The sequence below is a fragment of the Gopherus evgoodei genome, unplaced genomic scaffold (genome assembly GCF_007399415.2).
Source record: "Gopherus evgoodei ecotype Sinaloan lineage unplaced genomic scaffold, rGopEvg1_v1.p scaffold_39_arrow_ctg1, whole genome shotgun sequence".
Classification (NCBI taxonomy): Eukaryota; Metazoa; Chordata; order Testudines; family Testudinidae; genus Gopherus; species Gopherus evgoodei.
This window is the reverse complement of record NW_022060060.1, coordinates 2,410,590-2,429,786: the sequence shown is the minus strand read 5'-3', so window position 1 is coordinate 2,429,786 and position 19,197 is coordinate 2,410,590. Positions and strand designations below refer to the sequence as shown.

General features: G+C 49.2%; 1 pseudogene and 2 gene segments (V, D, J or C); all 3 read left to right on the top strand.

Annotated features, from left to right (window-relative positions):
• Positions 1-715: 715 nt before the first annotated feature.
• LOC115642280 lies at positions 716-7,712 on the top strand (annotated as a pseudogene).
• Positions 7,713-7,747: 35 nt separating this feature from the next.
• Positions 7,748-8,899, top strand: LOC115642338. The segment is given in 2 exon segments: positions 7,748-7,877; positions 8,013-8,899. Coding segments are annotated over 2 exon segments (555 nt in total).
• Positions 8,900-17,677: 8,778 nt separating this feature from the next.
• Positions 17,678-18,470, top strand: LOC115642365. The segment is given in 2 exon segments: positions 17,678-17,818; positions 18,084-18,470. Coding segments are annotated over 2 exon segments (357 nt in total).
• The last annotated feature ends 727 nt before the right edge of the window (positions 18,471-19,197 follow it).

The following is a 19,197-nucleotide window of genomic DNA, read 5'->3' as shown; positions in this document are numbered from 1 at the left end:
GAAGGTCCTCTCATGAACTGGTTAAAAGATAAGAAACGAAGGATGGGTATAAATGGTCAGTTTTCAGATTGGAGACAGGTAAATAGCGATGTCCCCCAAGGGTCTGTTCTGGGATCAATCCTATTCAACATTGTCACGGGGTGTGGGGAGTCCAGTCTTGCACCTTCATAAATGATCTCAAAAAAGGGGTAAACAGTGAGGTGGCAACATTTGCAGATTATACACAATTACTAAAGATAGTTAAGTTCCAGACAGACTGCAAAGAGCTACAAAAGGATCTCTCAAAAGTGGGTGACCAGGCAACAAAATGGCAGGTGAAATTCAATGCTGATAAATGCAAAGTAATGCACATTGGAAAACATAATCCCAAGAATACATGCAAAATGATGGGGGCTAAATTAACTGATACTACTCAAGAAAGATCTTGGAGTCATTGCCAGAAGCTGGGAATGAGCGACAGGGGATGGATCGCTTGATGATTCCCTGGCCTGTTCATTCCCTATGGGGCACCTGGTGTTCCCCACTGCTGGGAGACAGGACACTGGGCTAGATGGACCTTTGGTCTGACCCAGACTGGCCCTTATATTCTTATGGGTCTAGGCTGTGACGTGCTAGCAGCAGAGCTCTGGGTTTGTCCTTGTGCCCTGTAGTGCCTGACACACTTCTGGTCCGTGTAAGAACCTCACAATAACCCACCCTTCTCCCGGGGCTCCATGACACTGTCAGTCCGGAGTCTCTGCCCCTCTCCAGGGGCAGGGTGTGGTGTGGGAAGGGGGGTGATTTCGTTTCCCTTCCAAACCCTGCAGCAGCGGCTGTCAGGCTGCAGTAGACAGAAGCAGTGGAGTCTTGTGTTTGTGCAGTTAAAGACAAACCCTCCTCATCCTGACTGTGAGAATTCACCCTGAAGCTCAGTGAGCAATGCCAGTGTGGGTAAAGTTTGTGTTCATTTTAGGAGCTTGGACAGGTGAGAAAATGTTTAAAAATACAGTGAACCTTCAGAGTACGTGTTATATAGTTGCAGATGTCTGTATATCCCTGTTTTTCCTTCCTTCCTTCTTTCCTTCTTATCGCAGTCTCTTTCACTCCATCACAGTCTAATATATACAATGTTCCATCATTAGTAGCTTATCTGTTTGCGTGTTTCTCATCCTCCACAGGCTGTTCACCCACCCATTTTTCCTGTACCGTTTTTTCTCTCTCTCCATCTGCACATTCCCCTCTACTCTATTCTCTCTCCATCTATGGTTTCCCCCACTGTAATAGCCGGCAAGTTGTCTCTCAGTCTATTTCTGTGGCTTAGATGCCCTTTATCACCCTAGTGACAGCCCATAGGTATGAACAATGCTCATTGTGTTTTCTCCCTTAGGTGCCCAGTCCCAGATGCAGCTGGTGGAGTCCGGGGGGGCTGTTAGAAATGAAGGGGAGTCCATCCGGCTCTCCTGTAAAGGCTCCGGTTTCACCTTCAGCAGCTACGATATGTTCTGGTATCGGCAGAGTCCCGGGAAAAGCCCGGAGTTTGTCTCACGTATTTACGACGATGGGTCTAGTCCGTATTACGCGTCCTGGGTTCAAGGGCGATTCACCATCTCCAGAGACAACGCCAAGAGCGAGCTGTACCTGGAAATGAGCCGCCTGAGACAGGAGGACACAGCCCGGTATCACTGTGCTGCTAGAGACGCACAGTGCGGGGAAGTCGGTGTGAGCTGAGACAAAAACCTCCGGGCCCTGGGCCCCAGGCTCAGAGGGGTAAAGTCAGCGCCCTTGGGGGCGGAGAGCAGAGACCTGACGTGCATGGACAAGACTGGGTCGCATGGGGGCAGCCTGACTCCCAGCCAGGATGTGAGACTTTATTCCCCTGCGATGCGCGGCCCTTTGTGTCCTAGGAGAGACAGTTACCAGGGGAATCCCAAAGCCCCTTCCACATCCGGAGACCATTGCTCAGGAGTCTGGAGCAGCGTTTGCTTCCCGGGGGAGGGTTGCAGCAGGCCGGTCCCAGGCTGCGCTGGGGCATTTCTCACCGGGTCTCGGCTGTGAGGTGCTAGGAGCAGAGACCTGGGTTTGCGCTTGTCCCCTGTAGAGCCTGACACACTTCGTGTCAGTGTAAGAACCTCACAATAACCCGCCCTGCTCCCGGAGCGCCCTGAGACCATCAGACCGGAGTCTCCGCCGCTGTCCAGGGGCAGGGTGTGGTGTGGAGTGGCAAGGGGGGTGACTTCGTTTCCCTTCGAAACCCGGCAGCTGCGAGACTGCAATAGAGTGAAAAGGCCGCCCCTTGTGTTTGTGCAGTGAAAGGCTAAACGCTCCTCATTGTGACAGTGAGAATTTATCCTGCAGCTCACAGCAATGCCAGTGTGGGTACAGTTTGTGTTCGTTTTAGCAGCTTGGGAAGGTGAGAAAATGTGTGAAAATACAGGGAACCTTCAGAGTATTTGTTTTTAATTGTAGAGTGTATCTAAGTCTGTCCGTTTGTCTCTATACCCCTCCTTAATCTCTCTCTCTCTCTCTCTCTCTCTCTCCATCGAGGCATCATAGTATATTCTTTCTTGCTTTCACTGCATCACAGTCTAATATATAAAATATTCCATTGTTAGTAGCACAGTGTTAGCTTGTCTGTTCGTGTGTTTCTAATCTTCCACTGGCTGTTCACCCGTCCATTATTCCTGTATTGTATTCTCTCTCTTTCCATCTGCACATTCCCTTCTACTCTATTCTCTCTCCATCTATGGTTTCCCCCACTGTATTAGCCGGCAAGTTGTCTCTCAGTCTATTTCTGTGGCTTAGATGCCCTTTATCACCCTAGTGACAGCCCATAGGTATGAACAATGCTCATTGTGTTTTCTCCCTTAGGTGCCCAGTCCCAGATGCAGCTGGTGGAGTCCGGGGGGGCTGTTAGAAATGAAGGGGAGTCCATCCGGCTCTCCTGTAAAGGCTCCGGTTTCACCTTCAGCAGCTACACAATGTTCTGGTATCGGCAGAGTCCCGGGAAAAGCCCGGAGTTTGTCTCACGTATTTACGACGATGGGTCTAGTCCGTATTACGCGTCCTGGGTTCAAGGGCGATTCACCTGAGCCTCCTGAGGCGGGAGGACACGGCCCGGTATCACTGAGCTGCTGGAGATGCGCAGTGTGGGGAAGTCGGTGTGAGCTGAGACAAAAACTTCCCTTCCCCGGGCCTCAGGTTCAAGTCAGATGTCTGGGGAACCAGGGGTGGGTTGGGTCAGAGACCTGGTGCGCTCAGTGCCGGAAGGTCGGGGAAACTGAGTCACTGTAGGGGACCAGGGAGGTGTGAATCCCTGGGGACACAGGAATCCCCAACCCTACTGCTTACATCAGACTAACAGAGCTGGCCCAGAGGGGATGTGCCACACTCGGACCTGCTGTTCTGCAGACGTGTGAGACACAGCGAGAGGAGGAAAGACAGACGCACAGACACAGCACCCTCCCGTCTTCCTTCCCAGCGCATTGCTCGGGCTGTGCAGAGGGGAAGATCTACTCAGCGCCTCATCCTAGCTCCGCTCCCCGGGCGCTCCGCCGCTCTGAAAGCCCCGCGGCCGCAAAGCTCTAACCCGAGCCCGGGGTTTGCGCTGCAGCCCTGGGTGTTCACAGCTCTGCAGGGACAGAGGTGGAGCCGGAGCCGGAAGAGCGATTATTCTTTACGCGGAAGAACAATTCAATATTTCCTGTCTGCTCTAGCCCTGGCCCTACGTGAGTCTCTGTGTCTGGAAGTATTTGTGCCCCTGTGCGACCATGTGTCTCTGACAGGGAGATTCTCGCTCCTTGTGCGCCCTAGCAAAATGAGGCCGTTTCGCAGCTGCGGATGGCGGTGTCCGGCCTCGAGGGGAGGGTGTTAGAGGCCTTCACGCTCCCCTGTGCAAAAATGGTGGTGGTTGTGTTTTTTGTTATTTTTTTAAATGAAAAAACTTTTCTAAAGGGGAACATAAAAAGCCGGAAGCAATAAATAAACCCTCCAAAACCAGTGAATAAAAGCGGAAAATAATCAAGTGGAGGGGAGGGATAGCTCAGGGGTTTGAGCGTTGGCCTACTAAACCCAGGGTTGTGAGTTCAATCCCTGAGGGGGCCATTAAGGGAACTGGGGTAAAAATCTGGGGATTGGTCCTGCTTGGAGCAGGGGGTTGGACTAGATGACCTCCTGAGGTCCCTTCCAACCCTAATAGTCTATGATTCTAAGTGAGAATAAGCAAAAACAAAGACAATAAAATAGGAAGAACAACAGTCCCTAAAACAACCAAACGCCAATGCACAGAACCGCTCAAACACACCCTGGCACTTTCTGACCAGCAGCAACACACGGTACTGACAGGGGTTACCCGTGTTTCCTTTAATTCACTTTTAGCTTTTTAAGGACACAGTTTGAGAGAGAGAGAGAGAACTCTCATCAAACAATTTCCGCCCTCCACCTCACTTTTTGACATGAAAATGGAAGATCATTTATTTGACAGGAGCAATCAAACTGCATTTTCTCAGTCTATTGCCCAATCAATAGTGTTGTGAAGGGAGGATAGCATATCAGCGAAGTGATAGGGTTAGCTCTGTGCTTTGAGCATTGGCCTGCTAAACCCAGGGTTGTGAGCTCAATCTTTGAGGGAGCCATTTTCAGATCTGGGGCAAAAATCTATCTGGGGATTGGTCCTGCCTTGAGTATGTTGGACTGGGGGCCTTAGGAGATCCCTTCCAATTCTATGACAGAAAAACTGTGGGGGAGAGGATGTTTTTAGTGTGGTCAAGGAAGTGTATAGTTTTCAATCTTATTAATGGGTGAACAAAAACGCTGGGGGGAATCTGGGGATAACAGCCAGGTAGAGTAGAAACGACAAACGGCCTCCTCTGTCAGAGGTTACCATATGTTAGCTAACGGGTGGTTTACAAATAGCCTTGGTTTTGTAACTAGCGAGGAAAAGGCTAGAGAGGCTGGCAGGAAGCCATACCCAGAGAGAGACAGAAAGGAGACATGGGCATGCACAGGGAAGGAGGGAGAGAGAGATCCGGACTCAGTCGGGCACTGTGGGTGGGAGGTGGAGTGTAAGTTACAGGGTGTGATGAACTGGGGTTGTTCTTAATGTTCCCTCCGAATACTGTGGGGGGGGGGTCAGTTCCTAGCAGACCCTCTGTCACCTGGCAACTAATGGCCAGGCCCTTCCCCCCTGCAGGGGATGCTAGAGGTGGGGGAGAACAAAGAGGTCAGGTGACCTCCTGGCCCGGGAAAGGAACTTAGCAGAGGAGGAGGGACTGGAGGGGTTTTCAGTCTGAAGCTGGCTGGGGATAAGGAGTGAGGGCAGATGTGGGGGTCTGGCTCACTGCCCCCCAGAATGGACCCGAGGGGACTGGTTCGCAGTACCTACAAGCTCTGTTTTATACCCTGTTCCTGTCATCTAATAAACCTCTGTTTTACTGGCTGGCTGAGAGTCACATCTGACTGCAAAGTGGGGGTGCAGTACCCTGTGGCTTCCCCAGGACCCCGCTGGGGTCGGCTCGCTGTGGGATGTGCACGGATGGGCAGAGGATGCTGAATGCTCCAAGGAGAGACCCAGGAGGTGAAGACGTGTGAGCTTCTTGCCCTAAACAAGTCTGCTCCAAGGAAGAGGAGGCTCCCCAAAGTCCTGACTGGCTTGGTGGGGAGCAGTTCTAGAGAATCGCCCGGTGACTGCATGACACAGGGATGTGGACAGATCTGGCCCTGTCATTTCCAGAGATTTCGGGGCTTTGTCAGCTCAGGGGATGAACTGGAGATGAGATGATATTTCCTCCCACCCTCCTCTTCAAACTGGTAACCTATTTCCTCCCTGCCCTCACGCTGGCACCAGGTAAGAGCTGGTATCTCTGGGGAATGGCGGGGATAGCTCAGTGAGATCCTTGCTCTCAGGAGCAGCTGGCTACATGATTATTTGAACTCAACCATCCTTCTTCCTAGGGGCGCTTCCTCAGCTGTAGCTGGTGGCCTCCGGCCCTGGGATGGGCAAAGTCTCCGAGCCCCTCACACTGACCTGCACTTTCTCCAGATTCTCCATCAATGCTCAGTATTACCACTGGCACTGGCTCCGTCAGCCTCCTGGAGAAGGGCTGGAATCCATGGGATGGGTACATCCATATAACGGGGACACGCGCTACGCCCCGTCTCTCCAAGGCCGGATCACCATCTCTGCAGACACCGCCAGGAATCAATTCTCCCTGCAGCTCCGCTCGCTGACAGCTGCAGACACCGCCACCTGTTACTGCGCCCGGAGTTACATAGTGACACAGACACTTAAAATGATAACTGGGCCCATGCAGGCCGATAGAGAGCCCCAGGAAGGGAAATGCAGCAGGCAGGGAAGAAGGGCTTGTTTTGCTGTTGAATGGTGCAGACATTTGAGAAAAAAACAACAAAAGAAAAAGCAAATAAACAAAAAAGCAAACCCACCCCAAGAACAACAATAACAACGCAACAAATAAACCCCAAAGTAATCACCAAAGCAGCTAATCAATAGGCGATAGGAAATGACGACAAACAACCCCCAAAGGTCTACACACAAATCAATTCCCAACACACAGAAATCAGTTAACAATCACTTCACAACAAACACTAACCAATAACAACACAACAGAATCAACATGTGATCCTGAATGTTTATTTAAATTCACTTGTGACTCTTTTACGGGTACACAGTTTATTTGAAAGCATCGATACAAAACGTGCAACAAACACAGCCAAGTGCAAATCAGTTTTCACCATGAGAAAACCCTTCTCAGAGCCATGGAAGATCTGTTGCTTTAAAGAATGAAGGAAAGTTAAACTGCAATTTTTCAAGCTCTCCAGGGTTTAGATCAGTAAAAGTCTGTGAGAAGTTGCTGAGAGATGAAGAATGGGTGGGGAACAGAGACAGAGGGGCTGGAGATTTCAGAGGCAGTGAAATGTTGGGGAGTCTGACTTCTTTAGGGTTTTTATTGGGATTCAGTGCCTAACTCCCTTAGGCAGCTTTGGAAATCCCAACCAACATCACAAGCAGGGGCTGCGGGGAAAAGAGAAAGAGACACAGACAGACAGAGTCAGTGTATGAGAGACTGAAAGGATCCACATAGACAGGGAGAAAGTAAATGGGGAAGTGTTATTTACTCCTAATAACACAAGAACTAGGGGTCACACAATGCAATGAATAGGCAGCAGGTTTAAAACAAACACAAGGAAATATTTCTTCACACAACGCACAATCAACCTAAACGACTCTTTTCCAGGGGATTTCCTGAAGGTAAAGACTATAGTAAGGTTAAAAAAAATAGATGAATTCATGGAGGATAGGTCCATCAGTGGCTATTAGCCAGGATGGGCAGGGATGCTGTCCCTCGCCTCTGTTTGCCAGAAGCTGGGCATGGGTGACGGGACAGATCACTTGATGATTCCCTGTTCTGTTCATTCCCTCTGGGGTGCCTGCCATTGGCCAATGTCAGGACACACAACATTGGGCTAGATGGACCTTTGGTGGACCCAGTGTAGCTCTGTGCTGCCCATGTTGATCTTTATTCAACATTAAGGAAACCACACGGTAGGAGCTGAGTTCCAAACAGCTGGATGAAGACGTACAGCATCTGGCTACTTACCTACACCGCTTCTCTGGCAGGCTCTGGTGGCTTCTGCAGCAGAAGACAAGGAAAACCACAAGAGGGCTCCCCTCTCAGACTGTTTATAAAACCCGGGCAAATCTCTGCGTCTGCATATGAGCTAGAATTTGTTACAGGTGTCGGCAGAGGTTTGCAGCCCAAGGCTCATGCTTCAGCGGTCTCGCCACAGCTGTCCGAGCTCCGCTGGGTCAGTGGCTGGACTGGAGATATTTGAGACCTTGCAAATGATTAAATGTGTCTTCCTTGCGCTTGCCCTGGCGCCGTGTGTGTCTGTGTCTGTCTCTCTGTGTGACTGTTCGCATTTCTCTCTGTGTGTGGCTGGGGAGGGGCAGAGGGAGCCTTTGCTCTCTGGGCATCACAGTCAATGATTATTTTGGACTCTCCCACCCTTGTTTCTAGGCGCGCTTTCCCAGCTGCAGCTGGTGGCCTCCGGCCCTGGAGTGGGCAAAGTCTCCGACCCCCTCACCCTGAGCTGCGCTGTCTCCGGGTTCTCCATCACTACTCAGTATTACTACTGGTACTGGATCCGGCAGCCCCCCGGGAAAGGCCTGGAGTGGATGGGGTATGTGTACCCGTATAGCGGGAGCACAAGCTACGCCCCGTCTCTCCAAGGCCTAATCACCATCTCTGCAGACACGGCCAGGAACCAGTTTTCCCTGCAGCTCCGCTCCCTGAAAGCTGCAGACACAGGCACCTACTACTGCGCCAGAGGAGACATGGTGACACAGAGACAGGGGGCCTGGGATAAAAAGGGGGCGAGCCAAACGCTTCGCCTCCCGGAGAGAAAGCACCTGACTTTGCCCTTGTGGTCTGCTCCCTTCTGCGGTCACTTTTAGTTGAAGGAGACGCTTTTCCAGAGGCACTCACGAAGGTGGAGGGAAGCAGAAAAGAAGAAACATCTGCACTTGTGAATGTGCAGGAGAGAGACTTTGTTCCAGGAGTTTTGCAGATTTGGAAACCACCAATCTGGACCTGAGGTTGCAACAGACTCTCCTGTCCGCTCCACAGCTGAATTGGGGAGTTGAGGTTCTGGGGTGGGGAGGCTCTCTGACAAAGGACTGGCATTTCCTGGCTGCCCTAACTCTGGCCCATGTGAGGGAGTGTGTGTGTATGTGTGAGTTTTTCCGGGTGAGATAGAGTATTTCTGGGTTTCTGTAACCCACACACCTTCTGGATGTGGTGTTTCCTCCCGTCTAGGGGCACCAAGACCACTTGATTAATGAGTCTGCTCTACAGCCCTCGCTAAGAGACACATGATTTTTGGCTCATGGGGTAGAGGCTCATACACTAAGCACCAGGGGTCCCAGGTTTCAACCACTGGATCTGTCAGTGTTATATTTGCACCTGTCTGTGTGAGAAGCTGTGCTGATTCATATTTGCATGAGAGCATTTAGAAGAAGGAGTCTGCGCTTGGAGCCAGATCCTTAGCCCCCCCTGGAGTGGGGAGCATTATATTATTATTGGGGAATCTCCTGCCCCTTTTTGCAGGCCCCTTTCCCACCTGCAGCTGGTGGGTTCGGGCCATGGGGTGGGGAAGGTCTCAGAGCCCCTCACACTGACATGCAACGCCTCCTGGAGACCGGATTTTCTGGCCAGGGTCTTGAGTTTATTGGGCTGATGTATTGTGATGGGGAAACACTTTCCACAGTCTCTTCAAAACAGAATGAGCATTTCCAGAGACACCTCCAAGAACTGGGTCTCCCTTTACTGCTTGAATTTTCCTTTTTAATTTAATTTGGAGTTGGGCACCTAACTCCCTTAGGCTCTTTGGAGAATTCGGTCAGAGTGAAAAGGCAGCTTCTAAACAGACAGAGCCAATGAGCGAGGGAGAGCGAGAGAACAGAAACAAACACACTGTATGTGTAAGCAGAGGAACAGGGAGAGAGAGAGAGAGAGAGAGAGAGAGAGAGAAACAGACAAACTCACTGCTGTGTGTGTAAGCAGAGGCCGGACCACATCCAGAAAGAGAGAGAGAGAGCGAGCATGGGCAAGAGAGAAAGCGAGAGAGGAGATTGGGCGACAGGGGTGGATCAGTCGGTGATTCCCTGTTCTGTTCATTCCCTCTGGAGCACCTGGCACCGGCCACTGTCAGAAGGCTGGGTACTGGGCTAGATGGACCTTTGGTCTGACTCACTATAGCCCTGTGCTAACCGTGCTGCTCTTTATTCAACATTAAGGAAACGTCAAGGTGGGAGCTGAGTTCCGAACAGCTGGATGAAGACATACAGCGTCTGGTTACTTACCTACACTGCTTCTCTGGCAGGCTCTGGCGGCTTCTGCAGCAGAAGACAAGGAAACCGCTAGGGGCTCCCAGACTGTTTATAGGGATAACACCTGAGCAAAGCTCTGTGTCTGCGTACGAGCTACTATTTGTTACAGGTGTTGGCAGAGGTTTGCAGCCGGAGGCTCACACTTCAGCCGACTCACCCTAGCTTCGCTGCGTCAGCGGCTGGACTGGAGATATTTGAGACCGTCCAAATGATTAAATGTGTCTTCCTTGCACTGGCCCTGGCTCCGCGTGAGTCTCCGTGTCTGTCTGTTTGCATTTCTCTGTGTGTGGCTGTGACCAGGAGGGAGGCAGAAAAAGCCTTCGCTCTTTGGGCATCGCATTCAATGATTATTTTGGATTCTCCAACCCTTGTTTCTAGATGTCCTTTCCCAGCTGCTGCTGGTGGCCTCTGGCCCGGGGTTGGGGAAGGTCTCCGAGCCCCTCACACTGACCTGTGCTGTCTCTGGAGTATCCATCACTTCTCAGGATTACGTCTGGTACTGGGTTCGGCAGTTTCCTGGAGAAGGGCTGGAATCTATGGGAGGGATATATCCATATAACGGAGACACGCGCTACACCCCGTCTCTCCAAGGCCAGATCACCATCTCCTCAGACACCATCAGCAACCAGGTCTCCCTGCAGCTCCACTCCCTGACAGCTGCAGACACCGCCGCCTATTACTGTGCAAGGAGAGACACGGTGACACGGAGTCAGGGGGCATGGGACAAAAAGGAGGTGAGCCACACGCTTCGCCTCCCACAGAGAAGGCACCTGACTTTGCCCCTGCGGTCCGCCCCGTTCTGCTCTCCCTGGAAAGAGAGGGTTGGTCAGAGGCACCCACGAAGCTGGCGAGAGGCAGAGAAGGAGGAAGCACCTGCGCTTGTGAATGGGCAGGAGAGAGACTTTGTTAAAGGAGTTTTGCGGTTTTGGAAACCACCAATCCGGACCTGAGATTGTAACAGACTCTCCTGTCCGCTCCGCAGCTGTGTGGGAGAGCTGAGGGATGGGGCAGGGGGACTCCGATAAATGACTGGTATTTCCTGGCTTGCCCTAGCCTTGGCCCATGGGAGGGGTGTGTGTGTGTTAGTTTTTCCTGGTAGGGTAGAGCATTTGTGGGTGTGTTTGTGTTTTACTCCACGAGTAAGTCCATTGGAGCCGTTCACACCTATAGTGCCTTACTCTGGAATATCTCCTGATTTACGCTCCTGGATGAGTGAGAGGAGAACCAGCCTAACTCGGGGTTCTCACACGTCTTTGAACCTCAACCCTCTTCTGACAACAAAAATTACTTCATGACCCCAGGGTAGGGAATGGAAGCCTGAGCCCACCCAAACTCAGCAGCCTCTTGTGCGTGTGGTGGGGGGACAGGGGTCAAAGCCCGAGCCCCACTGCTCTGTGGAGGAGTGCAAAGGCTTCAGCCCTAGGCGGTAGCCCTGTAACCCTTGGACTCTCCACCCAGGGCTGAAGTCGTCGAGATTTGACTTTGCTCCTGGGCTGTGGAGCTCGGGCTTCGGCCCCAGCAAGTCTAACACCATGCCTGAGGCCCTCATTAAAATATGGTCCCGACCCACAGTTTGAGAACTGCTTGCTACTCTAGACTGAGTGACTGGAGAATTAGCCCTGACGAAACAATGGAGTTTCCACTGAGAGTCAGTCACATTGACCCCAGTGGAATTACTCCTGCTTTACACAGAGGTGCGGTCAAGGCTGATTCCCACTATGGCACTTCAAGTGCAGAAGGTGAGGGCTGCAAGACTCCAAAAATAATACTGGGGAATCGAAGCTGATAATGCTGCCACCACCCAAGTGAAAACTGCCTTTTGCCAATCCAGGAAAAAACCTCACTTGGGAAGATTTTTCCTAAGGCCCATCAGCTTTTCCACCCCTCCCTCAGGCAGCCAAGAAAGAAAACAAAAGAAAAGGAAAGCTCAGCTGTTGTATCCACATAGTCACAGCCTCTTTACCTCCTCAGACACAGAAATCAAATCATGTTCTTAAAAGGGTAAATTTTATTGGAAAAAAAATACAACACATCTGAAAACTCAGGCTGTTAGGGATCAAACACCAAAAATGACTTTCTTGGGGTCCAGCTTAAAGGTAAGAAGGGTACAAAAAACAAAACAAAAGCATCTGGGGTTAGCACAGAGGAATCCACAAGCCCAAAATGAAGAATCCAGTCTAACTGATTCTAACTAGTCATTGCTCCTCTACTTACTTATCTGTGGTTTCAAATGAGTAGTTTCTAGGTATAATGATGATAATTTTTATACCTGGCCCAAACCTTACACCATGTTGCTGCCTGCTCTGCTTCTGCTGACAGACAAAAGACCCCTACACCCTGCAGTTTTTCCCCATTTGAAGGGGTACAGCTTCCCTATTGGTTCCCCTGGTCAGGTGCCAGCTTATTTTAAGCTTCTCTCTTAATCCTTTACAGGAAAGGCAATCAGAAAACAGCTGCTAAGGAGGATTCTGTAGCTAACTGAATGGTTGGGGAGTTACACAAGGGTGCTACCCCCTGCCCCATTTATCACAGGTACATAAGGAAAGAATGACTCACCTTGATTCCAGAGTATTTGAGGATTTATTTTTAAAGGGATTCAGGTAACTTTGAATGCATTTGGAAATGCCAGGCTACCTAATGCCTGTTGAAATGATTAAGTTTGATTAAGCAGCTCAGATGCTTCTGAAAATCCCACTAGGCATCTATATACCTTCTGAAAAATGTGGATCTTACTCCTGATTTGCAACAGGATTAGAGGATAACCAGCCAAAGTTAAATCAGGGGACTTACTCCTGGCCTCGGTTTGCCAGAAGCTGGAAATGGGCTACAGGAGATGGATTTTTTGGTGATTGCTTGTTACGTTCATTCCCTCTGGGGCACCTGGCATTGGCCACTATCAGAAGATAGGACACTGGGCTAGATGGACTAGTGGTCTGACCCAGTGTGGCTGGGGTCTTATGAGTGAATGAGGAGGGTCGGGCCAGTTAACTCCATTGAGACTACTCAAAGTGTAAGTCACTTTCAGTGTAATAAGAAATCCTCATAGTTTAGAAAACTTTTACAGATAAACTTTTTTGTTAATTATCAGACTTTTAATTTGGAACTTATATGGTTCAACTAAGTCCAAAGAGAATTTTATCTTTAGAATCTCCGATGGGCTCTGTCACACTCGTATCTGAACGCCCCACCAGCATTAATCAATGTATAGACCCAGAAACCATGAGTGGTAGGAAGCCATCACTGTCTGTAGTTTGTGCCTGAAATAGGGAGTTAAGAATGAGTAGATTGTCCTTGTGAACAAGCCACCCTCTGTGACGAACTGGGAATGTTCTTAATGTTTTCTCTGAATACTGTGTTGGTGCCTCAGTGTCCCCATGGCAGTTCTTAAGTATCTGGCAAAGCAAGGGCCAGTGCACCTAAATGCCTGGCACTCTATCTCCTAGCAATTGATGGCCTGGGCCCCTCCTCTGCAAAGGTGCCAGCCGAAGGTGTTGGAGACAAAAAGATCAGGTAGTCTCCTGGCCCGGGAAAGGGGCTAAGCAGAGAGGAGGGGCTGGAAGGGGTTGTTAGTCTGAAGCTGGCTGAGGGCAGATGTGGGGGTCTGGCTCACTAACCCTCAGAATGGACCCGGCCGAGGGGTCTGGTTCGCTGTATCTACAAGCTCTGTTTTAGACCCTGTTCCTGTCATCAAATAAACCTCTGTGATACTAGCTGGCTAAGAGTCTCGTCTAACTGTAAAGTGGGGGTGCAGGACCAGGGGGCTTCCCCAGGACCCCACTGAGGTGGGCTCACTGTGGGAAGCGCATGGAGGGACAGAGGATGCTGAATGCTCCAAGGAGAGACCCAGGAGGTGAAGACGTGTGAGCTTCTTGCCCTAAACAAGTCTGCTCCAAGGGAGAGAAGGCTCCCCAAAGTCCTGCCTGGCTTGGTGGGGAGCAGTTCCAGAGCATCGCCCGGTGACTCCGTGACACCCTCTTATTCATCAGAGTTTAGAAGAAAATTCCCCTGTGGATAGGTTATTCCTTAACTACTATGGTCTGTCTTGCACCTTCTTTTTGAGCATTTTCTATTGGCCTGTGTTGGTTGAATGGACAGGTCTGATTCATTAGAGCACTCCCTCTGTTCCAGTGACACCTTGAGTACATAGCAGTGCTGGTAATAGAGGTTTTCAAAGGTGCCTAAGGGAGTACCCAATGGATTTCAAAGGGTGTTAGGGACCTCACTTCTTTAGGCAGCTTTGGAAGCTCCCAGCCTAAAGACTTTTTTTAACCACAAACAAATGGGTGGCTGGAGGGGAGAAAGGAAAGCCGAGAGGGAAAAGGGAAATTTCTGAAATGCAAAAACATTTGCCTGCCTAGGAGGATATAGTAACTTAGGGTGATAACTGGCTTGTAGCTTCAGAGGAAATTGCTGGCACCAACCCATTGCACAAGAGGAAAAGTTGTCAGCAGTTATGCAGTTGGTACATTGTTTTTGTGTTATCGCGTGGTGCATCCTCTCAGGTAAGCAGCAAGATTCAGCCTCTTGCAAGGTGTTGAGTTTTATCCCCTCATATATACCTGGAACTGATGACATTAATGGGCCAATCCTAAGCTAAAGGGTGTCACATCGGCTGGTTATTTTCTAATTGCCCATGCATCTGCCTCTGAAATGTCTGTTGCAGATTAGACTAACCTCCTGGTTGTATGTGATATAACAGTATCCGTGTTTTGTTTCTTTTACAGGTTGAAGGGCCACGATCACTTTAACCAAGCGGTGTTCTGCCCAGGCAGAGCCAGGCAGTTCCCTTCCCCTGGACTGTGTCATCTGGGTATAACTTCAATGACCACCATTTGAGCTAGATCTGACAAGGCCCTGGGAAAGGTCAGGTCTGGCTAGCAGCCTTCAGAACAGGTTACACCACCTACTTCGTGGATGAGTTCAAAGGACAGGTTACCTCATTCACCAGCGGTGTCACTGACTAGCTAAAGAGAGACAGACTCTCTGCGGCAGACACAGCTACTTCATACTATGCCAGCCATGCACAGTAGTCGCTGCCTGGCTTCCTCTCCTACAATATCCCTTGTGGAACTGGCCTCCTCTCACTTAACACATTTTTCTCTTTGCATGAACTTCACCCCTGGCTTAAGGCCAGTGGAGGGGCCAAGCACCACTGGGCTCTCACACCAGTGCTCAGAGTAGAGGTTCCTTGGGGAACAGGCCTTGTTCTGCTGCCTCTCCAAATGTAGAATTTTACCCAGAGATTTGTGGCTTTGGTCTCTGCAATTTCAACGTGCATCTTTCAAATCAACTTGTGACCAGGAAGCAGCATCGTTGCAGGTTAGGCCACCAGAGTGGGAATCGGGAGAATTTGTAGATCAGTGTCACAGTCTAGAACAGAACCAATGTGAAGTGAAGCAAGTGACTCTCTTTGTCTGGCTTGTCTGTTTAGAGTGAAACCTCTTGGGTGCAAGGCCTGTCTCCTGTGGCGTGTAGGGGCAGCATATGACACACAGGAAGCCTGATCTTTGTTGGAACCCTTCAGGTGTTACAAAAATGCTAAGAATAGTGACCCATGGATCTGAATGGCAGAAAGAACCCTTACGTGAGATCAATCCACCCAGTGGGTTGTGCATCCAGAAGAAATGTTTAGCTGGAAAACTCATGCTTTAAGGAGCTTGGAGGACAGAGTCACAGACTTCTGAAGCCAGAAAAACCATTCTGAGAACATTTTGTCTCTCTGCGTGACACACATCGCAGGCATTTCTGTAACAAACCTTTGTCTGAGCCACAGCGTGTCTTTTGAGCTGCTGTATATGTATCTGATGTTGGTGACAATTCTGGACAGGGAGAGAGGTGATCTTGACTCCAGTTCTAATCTGCCACCAGTCTGCAATGGTGGAGAGTGAACATGAATTCCTTGGTGCAGTGGTTTCCAGCGGGCAGCAGAACTCGAGGAATGAGATAGAGAAGTCTATTCGTAGTGACCACGCGGAAGCAGGAAAGGGTCGGGAAGTGAGAGCATGCGGAGAAATGACTGGAGTTGTTAACACAGGTAGGGGAATGAGACAGCAGTGGCTATACCGGCCATTGAGCAAATGATGGCAGCAGAGCTCTGAAGGACAGAGATCCAGCAGCTCTTAGTTGCACCTGCAGCTCTGGTCATCTGAGGAAACCACATGGTCTTTCACTTTCATTTTAAATTCCAGCTGAAAGTCTGTGGTTTCCCGATTGCCTGCTGCTTTCTTAACAAATATTAGGAGACAGGGAAATGATTTTAAGAGCTACTATCCTATTGTTATACTCTGTACAATTTTAGGGAACGAGAATTTGAATGGAAGACCCTACCAAAATAAAATTGTCTTGCAATTAATAGCTTTGAATTGTCTTGTGTGTTTGAGGAGTCTTCACCCTACATATGCCTGACTTCCACGAAAACACTGGTCCTATTTTTAAAGGTAAGTAGATATAAAAAATGTGGGTTAGGTGCCCAAGTCCCATTATTTTCAATGAGAATTAGGTGCCAGACCTTACCCTATTTTGAAAACCACAGTAGGTGCCTACTTTGCATCATCAGGTTCTAAAGACTTTTTGCCATCTAGCCTGTTTCCTTTGCTGGAAAGAAGGAATTGGAAAGAGGCAGATTCTCAGGTGGTGTAATTCAGTATAGCCATGCTGACTTCATTAGCACTGCACACAGACACATGACCTCGTGATCTCTCCATAAATCTCTACATTGTTTGTATTTTTGTCTCAAAGCAGGGCAATGCTAGCAGGGAGTGAGATTCTGTTCCCGTTCCTCATGTCCAGTAGTATTTTACTCGATTGCTCCGGATTCTTCCCTCGGTAACAGTGGGTGCACACTGGAGTCTCTCGTAATTTACACACGAGTAGCCAAAGGAGAGTAGTCCCATGACCCCAGCAGAGTTAGTCCTGCCTAACACCATGGTGAATGAGACATGATCCAGCCTCACTGAGTACAATGACCTTATTTCTGCTTTACACAAGACTGATTAAAAAGAAAATTTGGGCCCATTAACTGCAGTGAAATGACTTCTGCTTTACACTGACGCGTGAGGGAGGGAAAATCTCTACCCCCCACTAACTCCACTGTTGGTATTCGGAGAATAAGTTCCTACTCTGTACATGTTCAGAAGTCCTCACCATTTAGACTTCTGACAATGAAACATTTGTATTTTATAGCCAACGCTTGCAAAGGTGGCTTGACCAACATCAAAGATAACTTTCGGTTTAGGATCTTCCGTGGCTTCTACCTAGGTAATATCTGAGCCCATCACAAACAATGTATTTATCCCCACAAGAGCCATGAATGGCAGGAAACCATTGTTTGATGGGGAACGAAGCAAAAACAAGACTCAGTTAATTGGTTGAGATCTCTATGCTGTTTTGAGCAAGCACGTCAACCTTTCACTGAATGTGGATGGGAAGAAAATTCCACTGTGGCTAAGGCATCCCATAGGTCACTGCTAGAGTCAATCTTGCATCTTTTGTTCAAGCATTTGGTATTGGCTCCTGTTGAATAACTGAGCTAGATGGACAGGAGTGATCCACTGCAGCAGTTCCTCTGTGCCCATCACATGCTGAGTATGTGGCCGCACAGGTATCAGAAGCTGAGCTATTCAAGGGGGCCTAAGAGAGTTGGGTAGCGAGTTGCCTAACTTCAGGCAATTTTGAAAAATCCCAGCCTGAATGCAGATCTCCTGCATCCTACACTATTAGTCAGAGGGTGGGTGGAGAGTAGGCGGGGAAAGGCAGAAAGCAGATGCAAAGGTTCTGAAATGCAGAACCGTTTGCCTTCCTTGAAGGATATAAGAATTTAGGGTGGTAGCTTCAAAGGGAATATCAGACACAAGGCAGCTGTGCTAAAGCAAAGGTCAGCGGCAGTCATGCTGCTGTTATTTTGTCTTTGCATTATCTCATGGTGCAGCCTGTCAGGTGAGCAGGGAAATGCAGACTCTTGTAGGGTGTTGGGTTTTTGTTGTATGTCTAAGGAACTGATGACAGCATTGGATCGAGGCTCTGGTATTTAACCCAATCTGTGACCTTGGGCTGAAGGGAAAACTTAGTTTTGTTGGGCAGATCATTTTGTGACTGCCCACAGCAGGGTGTCTTGCCCCTTTCTCTGTCATGCATTTTGGATATTAGAGGGACCCCTGCTCCGGTCTGATAGAATAATTTCTCTGTTCTCTATCTTTTACAGGCTGGGTGGCCGCTATCACTTTAACCCAGCCGAGTTCTGCCGAGGCAGAGCCAGGAAACTCCATTACGCTGGACTGCACTGTTTCTGGGTATAATGTTAATGACCGTCATATGCAATGGTTGCGCCTTCCCCAGGGGAAAAATCTGGTCCCGATAGCATCCTTTAGACCAAGTTACCCCATCTACATCGCCGATGAGTTCAAAGGACGGATCACCCCCTCCACCAGCGGCTCCACTGGCAAGCTAAAGATAGACGGGCTCACAGCTGCAGACACAGCTACTTACTACTGTGCGACAGATGCACAGTGATCGCTGCCTGGCTTCCTCTCCTACAGTATCTCCCCTGGAACTGGCCTCATCTCACTTCCCACCTCTGCAGGCAGTATTCAAGCTGTGGGTAACACTGATTTATAAAGAGGCAACATGATATTTTCTGTCTTATTATCTATCCCTTTCTTGATGATACCCAACATTCTGTTGATTTTTTTGAATGCCACTGCACATTGAGTGGATGTTTTCAGAGATCTATTCGCAATGACTCCAAGATCTCTCTCTTGAGTGGTAATAGCTATTTGAGACCCCCATTATTTTATATGTATAGTTGGGACTATGTTTTCCAATGTGCATTACTTTGCATTTGTCAACATTAAATTTCATCTGCCATTTTGTTGCCAAACAACCAAGTTTTGTGAGATCTTTTTGTAGTTCTTTGCAGTCTGCCTGGGGTTTAATTATCTTGAGTGGTTTTGGACCATCTGCAAATGTTGCCACCTCGCTGTTTACCCCCTTTTCCAGGTCCTTTATGAATATATTAAATATGACTGGTCCCAGTACAGACCCCTGGGGGACACCACTATTTACCTCTCTCCATTCTGAAAACTGACGGTTTATTCCTACCCTTTGTTTCTCTTACTTTCTCATTCCCGAGGTGGTATATGAATAGGTTTAGCAAAGGGGTAATCTCTGTATGAAGACTGGCTGCTGCTTTGTACAACCCCGACAAGTGGCTTTTTGGGGGGTAATATGTACATGAAAATAGAACAGCTGTAGAAGATGGACCCCACCGATGTGGGCTGCGCCGTTGGAAGATGCCTTTTGCTGACTGGTGGTAGATG